Here is an 11,921-nt window from a genome sequence, read left to right on the forward strand (position 1 = left end):
CTACCCTTTCCTTATGTTCATGGCTGTTTTTGCCCCATTGACTTTTATTATAATTACATTTTTTGATTGCAAATCTATGACACCATATTATGATGTATTCTTGATTGTTGCTGATTTTTCCTGTTGGAAAGAGGTAAAATTTCAAATTTTAACTGTTGATCATCAGTTGCTGTGCAAAATCAGCTTAGTTTCTGGATAAAAACTATATGGCTATTTGAAGTATAGTGTATGTGTGTGTGTGTGTGTTGGCATGTGTGAGTGTGTAAGAAAGACCTTGGTGCATTTACCTTGACATGTTTGAGAAAACAGAAAAATAAGCAGTTTAGCTTTCAGAACGTAGTATGTGTATTTATGCATGGACACTATATTTGCCGTTTTACTCAATAAAACTCCATATAAAAACCTGAAACTTGTTTGCACAGGCCTATCTAAAGATTTAATGGGGCCAACTGGTGATCAAAAGTAAAAATTAAAAGTTTGACCTCTTCCCAGCAGGGAAAACAATAATCAAGAATGCATAATTACTTGCTGTCATGGCTTTGCAATCAAAAAATGTCATTATAATGGAGGTCAACAGGGCAAAACAGCGCCGAACATAACAAAAAGGTAGTCAATTTGAACAATACACAAGGTTTAAGCAGAAGAAAAAAGCTAAACATGGTTTTGGTTGGCCAAACTGAATCAGCATTCCCAGGGCATATTTATTCTTATCCCCAATTCAAGTAAATATGAAAAGATTAGTAATATTGAAATATTAGGCTAAATCTTAATACTGGTCATAGATATATTTGACCACCAATTAAATTGACTTTTTCAAAATATTTTTGAAGACAAGACTGAACAAAGATAGGTTTAGTTTTGCGTCAAGCACCTCGGTGTGCCCACAAATATGACATTATTAAGGACCAAGAACAACTTGAACTATTTTGGGCAGACTGTCCTGAGGTTATCTGAAATATTGTGTATGTGTAATCATGTACTATCAAGCATTGCCTAGAATTCTTCTTAAGATTCAAGTTAATATATCTTTTTCTGTTAAGGTGACCCCATACTACCTACATAATATCCCATGACTGTCTGGACTTCATAAGCTATTTTTTTTTCTTTCTTCCTCTATCCTTTCGAATATCCAGTGAATTCAGTAATACTGACTTCTGTGAATGTTAATAGGGCTAATGCATGTTAACACCATTCAATAAGGCTCCAATAGTTAACATTGGTCAATTTTACAAAAATCTACATTAATAGGACAAAAGCTCATTTTCAAGAGTTCACGCTTAGCTGATGATTGATAAAGTGTGTTTGGCAAGCTGTCTCGGGTGAGAGCCCTGAGCTCAGATGATCCTCGAGCCCAGGGCTCTCACCCATTTGAAGGGCGAGAGGGAAGTTTGAGCTCAGGTAGGTCTCAAGAACTCCCCTGCTTGTAGCCGATGACGAGTTAGGAATTACTATGGGAGATAAATAGCTGCCTAAAGGCCTGTTCACACCGGGATGATTTTTGCTTGCATTTTTCATCAACGTTTAACGCCTCGTGACTAAATATGGGGGCGGCTATGTGATCGTGCACACAAACGCACAAAACGGCAGGCATAAAACGTAATAAAATTTTTTTTAAAAAAGCCACACTCGTTTTTTTGTCTTGTCTTTGAAAGTCTTGGCACTTTTGTTCACATGCACGGAGCTGCTGAAGTTACAGTAAACAGCACTTGGAGGCGCTCAAGCTCAAAACTGTCAGTGCAAGCACAAATTGAAGAAGATGTCCGGAGGCGAAATGAATGTGGAGCTGCTTATTGTTTAGGTGAACAATAAACATTTCTTCATCGCTAGAGCTGCTACTTGAACCATTCATGCGCGTTCGAATCGCCATAACTTTAATAACAAGCATGTCAACTTTTTGTCCCCTCCTTCTGTGTTACAAGCGGATGTCAAGAGCTTAAAATTGTGTAGCGCCATCTAATATAAAGGAGTAATTTTGCATGCTCTTCTGCTCGACGCCATTGAAAATCACTTGGGTTTAAATCTGGATAAAAAATCTCGAAAAACGCTGATGATAAACACAACTGAAAAGCGTCCTGGTGTGTATGAGCCTTTAGAGTTCATCTATAGTGCCACATTAGATTAGTCAATTCACTTATGTCGCATGTCTTTGGATAGTGGGAGGAACCCGGGGATGCGGAGGAAACCCACGGGAGAATGGGAAGAACATGTAAACTCCACACAGAAATATCGGCTGGCCTGTTAAGGACTTGAACCATTTCCACTATCGGGCCAGTGCGAGCCAGGGCTTTAATCGGGCCGGGCCAAATCGCCCGGGAGGTTGAACAGCGAGGCCGAAAGAATGTCACGTTTCCACTTTCTGGCTAGTAGCTCGTAGCGCGTCACCCAAACCCCGCCCCCAGAACGTTCCCCGAATCAAAACGTCACACAACCCGCCCACTTCAGTGGGAATCAGGCAGATAAAGCACACCACATCATCACGAAACCATTCGAATAAAGACAACCGAAACAAACTAATGACCTGCTACTGCTCAGCATTACATTCTATGTCTATATGCACATGCCTGTGTGTTCTCATTCATCATATTCATTAACTCACACACCGACTGTTGGCATCGAAATCAAGTGGTCTCGCCACTAATGGCGGGACCCAGCGCAGTGAGCGCACACTCCATAATATAAAACCACATAAATTCTGTTAATAAAGACAGAAAAATTAAAAGAAAAATGCAATGCATTTTATAACATCCTCATCTAGATAGACACCGTCAAATCCTTCAGCCCAAATGCTCCGGAGAGACCCAAAACACTCATTTTTCCCTATAGGCTATGACACTTAATATGTGATTCCCCTTTATTTAAGGATATTTAAGGAAAATGTTAAGTATTTCAGCACATAGGAGCAAGTAATAAAATAGAGCCTATATTTCGTTGCGCTCAGCAGATATCCACTAATAAAGCTCTTCATGTATTTAAGAAAAAAGATTGCCTAGCCTACAAAAAAAAAAGGTCGCCTTTCTGCTTTCACGCACAGAAAAAATGCTTTGTTTGCATGATTTGATTATTATTATCGTATCCAAATACTGAATAATCAATATTTCAAACCTTCTCCTGTGTTTATTGTTTTTAGAAAATATCTATAATCTTTTTTTTTCAGATAGGCCTTTGTAAAATGAAAGTTTAATACGGTTTAATTTATGTATTGTATATGCCTAAATTGTTATAGCTTTTGTTAGTTTTATATACAGGTTTTATAATAGTTTTATATATTGGTTTATTTATTTAATGCGATTTTATTATATCTGATATTTGTAATTCTTTAAATTATTTCAATAAAGCTTAGGCAACTTTATCAAGATATGACACAAAAAGTCAAAAGTCCTACAAAAGTGAACACGAAATTTGTAAAGTTTCATGTCTTTCTGTTGTATTCATGTTGTGTATTATCTCTAACATAAATAACAAAAAGAAAAAAGCCGCGCGGCATCAACACAGCTGTGAAGGAACCGCACTTTACCTCGGTCTCACACAAACACACCTTTTAAACTTGACAAAACTCTTGAAAACCTTTACTGTCTGCTGTGCCTTTAATATGGTATAAAGAATATTATGCGTTATTGAAACATCAAGAAGGACGCAGCAAAGAAAAGTCACTTATAAATTAAAACTTTATTATTTTATGCAACAGCCTTACCTTTAAAAGGAAAACATAAAGGTGATTGTATGCAAAAAGAAACCAGCCTTTCAGGTTAGATGTTTTCTTTCCCTTATTTATTTATTTGTTTGGCGCATATACTCGTGTGCGATCAGAAAACTGTGTGTGAACATTACTTTTGCCCACTTTGAGACATTTAGTGAGTTTTGTTCATATTTATTTAGATTGATTTGTATGTTATTTTTTGGCTCGCTCTTTCCTGACAATATTGAGCTATCTCCTCAAGTTCACACTTTTCTCAGAGTGAGGTGGATAGGGAAGATGTCGTACGACTTCCATTTTGCAAACAAGTAGAAAATGTATTGTTAAAGAAATCATAAGAGGTGAAAGTCATCTTTATAGTTATTTTATAGGGAAGAATGCGGCGCACTGCCCTGAAGGACTTTTTTCTTTTCATCAGTTTTTAGAGAGTAGAGGGGTTATTCATGAATTAGAAATGTTTTGTTATATTTCTTTCTTTTGTTTGGCTTCACTATCGTCCCCTTACTCGAGTTTAACTAATTTTTGTTTGATACTTTGAACTTGCTACTTTATTATTTTTTATTAGTGTAAATGTTGTAGTGTAAATATCCTTAATGCAGCTTGTAGAGCAAGCGTCAAGTGTTCATTGAGATGTAATTGAGATTGTGTTGTCTGTCATATCTTTCATCTGTCTTTTCGGGGGGATTTTTCTCATAAGGCACGGCTTTCGAAAATGATGACATGAGACTCTGCTGGGTAGTTGCCCTTCTTTACCAGCACTTGTTTAGGTCTGTAATTTCTTAGCATCATCATAAGGGTGGTCTTGTTTTAAGTGTTGAAACAGGCTTGTGGTGTTGCCTGCTTTTGATGACAGGAGTCGTCTGCAGTTTGCAGTGCACGTTGCGGTTTTGTGTCGGATAGCAAAAAACTAAGTAGCTCAAGACTGAGGTCTAGTGACGTTTCTTGTCAACAATGTATGTGACTCTGACCTTTTTTACCTTATTTTCCTTACTCCTTTAAGTACAACTATGGCTGTAAACTTGTACGGCGAGCGGCATCTAAAAGGGCAGGCTGCAAAATGCTTGCGCAATGTTACGCATAGTGCGTAAATATTATCGAGTAATTATCGAACTGTCATTATCGTTTTATCGGAAAAAGTTTTATCGTGATAATTATCGATATCGAATTATCGCCCAGCCCTACTGCAAGTACTTCACAACTTGGTCTTTCAAGTCTTAAACAATTACACAGAAAAAAAAAAGATCTAACTCTATTTACTTGTATTCTAAAAAACAGAGAATTAAGTATATGTGTAAATAAGTACAGGTAAATTTAAATAAGTATATAATATATATATATATATATATATATATATATATATATATATATATATATATATATATATATATATATATATATATATATATATATATATATATATAATATCGCAATATATAATCGCAGGGAAAAAAAATATCGCAATGTCAATTTTTTCCAATATCGTGCAGCCCTAGTATATATGGTCATCATTATTGAATCAATAAAACAATAAACATAAATCTTTTGCAACTGTAAATAAACTTTTGCAGTACATGATAAACCTAGACCCCAGTTCTCTTCGTTGTCTCCATATTTGTGCAGCTTTACAGAAGAGGAAGAACAAGAGTCAGAGAGACAATGAGGGGTCTGCTATAAATACACTTACACTGTAGTTACATAACTAATCCTTACCCTTGCTCCTAGCTTAAACACACAGACACGCACTTAATAAGATTGTCAATGTCCAACACTACAGGACACAAGGTGTATGTTAAACATCAGTGAGAAAAGAAATGAATCCATTAGTCCTGCATATCTTTATATACGCAAACAGAAGAGCGCAAGATACCCAAGCTGCAAAATTAAGACTTGAGTTGAGCTTTGACACAAAGAAACTGGAACAATAACTTGATTACATCTGTGGCATCACTGATAGCATAAAAAAGCCCATGCCACCCTTAAATTTTTTAGACTGTTTACAAAAAATATTATGGGTAAATATTAGTTTTAATATAAGTAAAAACATTTATTTATATCATTTGAGTCCAAACAAAGGCATGTCTTTCTATACATACTTCAGGGGTGGTTTAAAAGGTAATTAATGGTTAAACCATGTATTAAAAAATAAATAAATAAAAAAAATAAATAAATAAGAGATAAAACACTAACACACACCCACACAAACACACGCACTTATCCATTTCTCAATGAATATAGACATAATAATTTAAGTGAAAATTTTGCTGATTAGAGTATTATGCATACACCATTCTGATACTCGGATAGGATATCGGTTCGATACTGCAAATTTCTGCTGGATCGGGTATCGGCCAGCTGGTACCGATCCAAATCCGATCTTGCACATGTGCTATATTCTCTGTAGTTAATAAGCCAACAAAAGCCATGAAGGTAGCCTCTTGTAAGGCACTAGAAAGTTGTAGGCCTGCTAGATCCCAAATGTTCTGGAGCCATTCGATAGTTTAAATGTGAAGTACAGTTGAATATTCAAGTGGATAAATTCAGTTCAGCGTTTCCCTCTGCTACTCCTGTGCATTATTCTCCATTTATTCACAATTCAAACTGCGTGTCGCGTTTGTTTACGACAACACGAAAAACTCTCCACGACTGTTTGTTCTGTATAGTTTAAATAATCAATGGAGAAATGCATTTAGTTTTGCAATAAATGGGTTAATTTTGACCAGCAACAAGGAGTTCATCGCTGTTTCTAAATCATGTTGCGCTGTGTCTGTTAGGTTAGCAGATTGCATTCACATCACTGGAGTAGAGGTATAATCTCTTCACACACAAAGTAGGCCTACATGAAATTTTAAATTAGAAAATGCTCAATAATACATTGAACAGATACTCAACGCACTGATTTCTTCCTTTTGTGGTGCTAAGTTTTGGATATGTCCGCAGATACCGAAGCGGTGCGCTATGTGTTAGTGACATATTAAGCCCTTCATTCATGCATCAGTTGCGCCGCTCCATAAATTATTCTCATACAAGTTTGTTCTCTCATTATATTTGATTAAACTAATGCTCCACTGTTATTGTTGCATCACAAACCTGTCATATATTTGCTACATGTTTTAGATAAATCATAATTTTAAAGAATATGACTTAAGCATCAGATATTTCCTCGGTGCTGATGTGCTTTCATTCTCTTCTTCTCACTTACATCAAGATTTGGCGAAGAAGTGTTTAATAAGTCAAACTGGCCTCAGACAGTGTAGTCTTCATCAAACCAGCAGGAAAATGTCAGGCTTTGCTGAACAGCTGGTTATTTTACCAGCGATGAGGGTCAATAGTGGTAGCCTATTACAGATTTCACAGAAAAATCTTAATATTAAAAAAAAAAAGAAAACATAAGCTGGACCACAACAGATCCCATCAATGTTGTAATGAATGCTCAATTCACGAGTTCACACCCACAGATATTTGACTGAATAGAATATGCATATTTGGCGTGCTGTCTAGGGAGAGGGCTCTGAGCTAGGAAAGACACCCCAAGTCGTGTTATTCTCCTTATCAGGATGAAGAGAGATAAGGTCCGAGCGCAGTGTCTAACCCGGTTCCAGAACGCTTCCCCCTCAGATTTAAACAGGTCTAGTTTAACAATGTGGAATTGGGGTGGTGGAGGGGCGCTGAAGTCAAGAGAAAACAGAGGTATGACGTGTTTGACTATTTATAGGGGTTTGCTCTTGAGCTGATTGGATAATAGAATGATTATGGCCTATAGGTCTGTTATTTATTTATATATTATTTGAGTTTATCACCAGATTTATAGAAACTGAAAAAAAAGGTACAGTATTGGGATTGGATCTCAGAATTCTGAGTCAATACTCAAAATTTTGGTATCGGAATGGTTCCAAAAAATGGTATCGGTGCATCCCTAAACATTAAAGTAATATTGATTTAAATAAGAGTTTGATCACCAAACATGATTAAGAGAACATTACAAAAAATAAAAACAAACATTTAAAATAAATAAAAAGAAATTACAAAATGCAAATTTTGTAACAGAAATTTGATTCTTTTGATTTTACCTCTTTATTTATTTTATTTAGTATTTTTTCCCTATATTATACTAACATGTTCCCACATATTAGTTTGGATAGATTATATTTTTGCACCATAATCTAAAATAATTTAGCAAAATTAGCTGTAGTTTTGGCTCTGGTACTTAGGCCTGTCACAATAATCAATATATTGACTTACTGCACAACACATAACCTTGATAATTTCTGGTGATGCAATATATGTCACCCATACATTAAAACCAATTCTACCAGTGCAACATCTCTATCGGAGGTCTCAGTTGTCAGTGGGGTCAAAAAAACACACTGTAGTATTTACTATAAATGAATATAGTACAATTTCATGTAGGCGATTGACAACAGAAAATATATTTGGTAGCTTATTTATAACATTTATTATTATTCATTTAGGATATGCGTTTTCACATTCCGATTCCACTGCCTAATTATTAAAAATGACTATCATTAAATTTAATATTTTTAAGAATAAAATATGATGTGTTCTTTAAAAGAATGTACTTGCATTGTGATGATATTATATTGTCAATCTGGCATTATATAATGAGTGGCATGAAATGAAAATAATATAGTTTAAAAATCGCAATATATTTTAGTGCAGTGGTGCTCAACCCTGCTCCTGGAGATCAACCTTCCTGCAAAGTTCAGCTTCAACCCTGATCAAACACACCTGAACCAATTAATTAGGACCTGAACAGCTCTTTATGATTTCAGGCAGGTGTGTTTGATATGGGTTGCAACTGAAATCTGCAGGAAGGTCAATCTCCAGGAACAGGGTTAGTCACGCCTTTTTTAATGGAATATATCGTACAGCATAAAATAGATATCAACCTACTGGTACTGACTAATATAATCTAATATACAGAAAATACGTTTTTGTATCATATAGGGAAAAAAAATCAATTTTAAAGAAACGTCTCCAAGTGGTGTACTATGGGTTCTCCTCTTTTTATGTAAAAGATGACACTAAACTTTGAATTTTTTAAATTTTAATTTTGAATTTGATTTGAATTTATTGAAAGGAGCAGAACTAATTCAGATTTGAACAGAAGCGTCAGAAAGCATGCAATAGTCTACTATAAAAGGTGCAAACTCTACAAAGTTTTGCAACCTTAAAGGAGTCCATAGACTATTAAAATAAATTGTCTATTTTTGCACAAACGCGTGAGAATTTTAGTGACTTTCCACATGCAACATTATGTATTGTACACAGTTAATGGCATTAAATACTACCGTTTACAAACTACAGTGGCACCGCCAGTATTTTGGAGCCATAGTATCATGATACTACCATAGTACCGATAAACCATGCAACCCTATTACACACACTATGAAGTTTGCCACACCTCCGGCAGCTGCATACTACACTGTTGAGCGCTTCACAGTTCATTCAACCAAATATGTTAGCATCTACACTTCGTAGAGGACAACAGCCAATCACATGACTTTTCCAGGGTTACATTTATTGTGTGATCGGCCAGCATCTGCTCTAGGGTATTTGTAGAGTGGCCTAAGTGCATAATCTGTTTGATGATTTAAAGTTCACATGAATCTTTGGTGCTGACATAAGAAAAATAACACTGTGTTCTGCATAATGTGAGTAGTTGACATCAATCAAAAAACGTCACGGCAGAGCATTAAAGTCGACTAGTTGGTTAAACCGCTGCTATCAATGTGAAATTCCAATTTTACATTGTCTTTTTTATTTTTATTTATTTATATATTTTTGGGGGGAGGGGGGGTGTTATGTTGTTGTATTTGCACTGTCTGTATTTTGCAATGTCGCTGTATTTGCACCATCTGTATTTTGTACTTTCTGGAGCCAGCACCTAAGCTTTTCACTCATCAGAGCACATGTGCTGCTGATGATGTGACAATAAAAGTGATTTGATTTAAACTGGATTGTTATGATACGTTCTTTGTTTATTCATTTATTTATTCCATTATTTATTAAACCCGATGCATGATGAAGTTTCCCTGGTTCTAACAAAATCTTAGGTTGGAAGTGTAGGTGGTAGTGGTAGTGTTGATACATAATGCAAATACGCATATACTGTACAAACATCCTCAAGAATGGTCTTAACTGCAGAAGTCAATTATTAAAACAATGTTATCCATTAAATAATTGACAAAAACCTAGCATTACCTTGCATAACTAAACCATTTACTCACACTCAAGTGGTTATGAAGTTGGTCAGAATAATAAATGTTTTAATTTGTTATGGTTGAAAATAAGGTTTCCACAACCAAATGTTGCTGTTTTTGCCATGCTTAGGTTAAAACGTTATCTAAATGATGTATTCGATAGGGTACACATAAAAAAATAAACAAAAAAACTTTAAATGACAATATAGTTTTTTTAATGTTTTCAGAGATGTTTATGTAAATTTGACAACGTTTTATAGCACACCAATGACTTTAAAACTTTTTTTAAGTTACATAACAATAACAAAAATAACAAAATTATTAACTGTACATAACAATGATATTGTTACGTATTCATGTTCTGATTTTTCTATTAAAGTCTGCACTCACTATGTTTGTATTTTATACTGGAAGCACCCATCACAAAGACAAATTCCTTGTGTGTGCAAGCCCACTAAGCAATAAAGCCCTTTCTAATTCTGTATTCTGAATAACTCTGATTTTCATAATTAAAGTTAAAAATCCCACTTCTAAAATGTTAGTAGCAGTAGTAAAATCTATCTTCATAATATAGTTTCTTGAGGCCAAAACTGTGATCACCACGTAGTGCAGAGATTTACAACACATGCTAAAACAGTCAAACGTTTAAAGTAAATTGCAATAGTCTAGGCTTAAACAATGTTGAAAGAGGAATCTAACATAAATAATTCACAAAATAACAACAACAAAAAATGCACAAAATAAAACTCATTTATAAACACCAATTGTTTTGGTTTTGATAATAGAAAGCAAATGACCACAAACATCACGGATCAACTATCCTCATAAAAGTTCACTGTTCAAGGGTACTAAAGCAAATCACATAGAACAAGTTTTAACTTCGACACTAATCTTTGAGAACCAAAAGAGATGACAAACACAATAGACGACCTTTAAGTAATATCAATCAAATGACCCAAACTGAACTTTGCGGATCTAAAAATCAAAGTCCAACGTGTTTATTTGCCTACTCCAATGTTGTTTGTGTCGTTAAAAAAGCTGTTAAATGTCAAAATAGCAAAGTGGACAAGTTCAATGTCATCATATCTCACCTGTTCCCCGAAGTCGATGGCTATATTAGTTATGGCCAGTGGCAGCAAAAAGCGAATAAGGGGCCAGTACGCAGTTTCTGATAAACAGTCCTTCATGATGAAAATGATGGTGATGATAATAATTAAGGCATTCGTCCCCGGCAGGCTGCACTGGAGATTTGCTTATGGCTGGTGGCTTCCTGCTGCCTGAACTAAAACAGGAGAAACTGGAGACATTTTCGGTACCCTTCCTGATAAGATGAGAAGGTCATCCAAACATTTCGCATTATATCATGATGTGTTTCGCCCGCGAATTAAATCTCACTGTCATGAAGTGCTGATGTCGGAAAGCGGCGTTTTAGCTTCCATCAAGCTGAAGAGCTGGTGGCTGCGTGTGTTCGCGCGTGTCTGTTATTTATTCTTGTGCAGAACACACGTGGGGCGTCACAACACCAATCCTTCCCCAGCTGTTCACGTCAGTCTACTGACCTACGTTGTGCTATTAATCTTGAGAGTTGATTTTATTTTTATACATATTTTGAGTTTATTCTGTATCTGTTTTAGAGCAATGAGGTTAGAATAAGAAAATGCGTTAGTGCGTTGGAATGGAAAGATATGTTTATTTAGTTTTTTTAAATATATGCTGCCCTCTACTGGAGGCTATTTGAAGAAATAGACAGGGCAACTTAATGAATCAACATATAAACAATTATGTGGTCCAACATGCTGCAATTACTTGAAATATTAGTTTATAAATGACATAAATCAAAATAATACAATGTCTGTGTCACTGTTATAAGCCATATATGTTAAATAGAAGCTCTATAGGCTTTTAGAGTCATCAGTGAGCACACCTTGTTACTGTTAAGCAGGGTCAGAGCTAGACTGTTAAAAGGGGTGGTTCTTTTTTTCTCTCTCAAAAAGTGGACCTATTGC

At 35.4% G+C, this 11,921-nt stretch overlaps 1 protein-coding gene across 1 annotated transcript in view; it reads right to left on the reverse strand.

Annotated features, from left to right (window-relative positions):
* The window catches only part of LOC147837963 (progressive ankylosis protein homolog), a 38,738-nt gene extending 27,328 nt beyond the window's left edge, over positions 1 to 11,410 (reverse strand). The window contains exon 1 of the mRNA XM_087309312.1: positions 11,007 to 11,410. Coding sequence (XP_087165438.1) covers positions 11,007 to 11,102 — 96 coding nt within the window. The 5' untranslated portion in view covers positions 11,103 to 11,410. The remainder of the gene's footprint in view (positions 1 to 11,006) is intronic.
* Between the last annotated feature and the right edge of the window lie 511 nt (positions 11,411 to 11,921).

The sequence above is a fragment of the Danio rerio genome, chromosome 24, assembly GCF_052040795.2.
Source record: "Danio rerio strain M-AB ecotype USA chromosome 24, GRCz13ab, whole genome shotgun sequence".
NCBI lineage: Eukaryota > Metazoa > Chordata > Actinopteri > Cypriniformes > Danionidae > Danio > Danio rerio.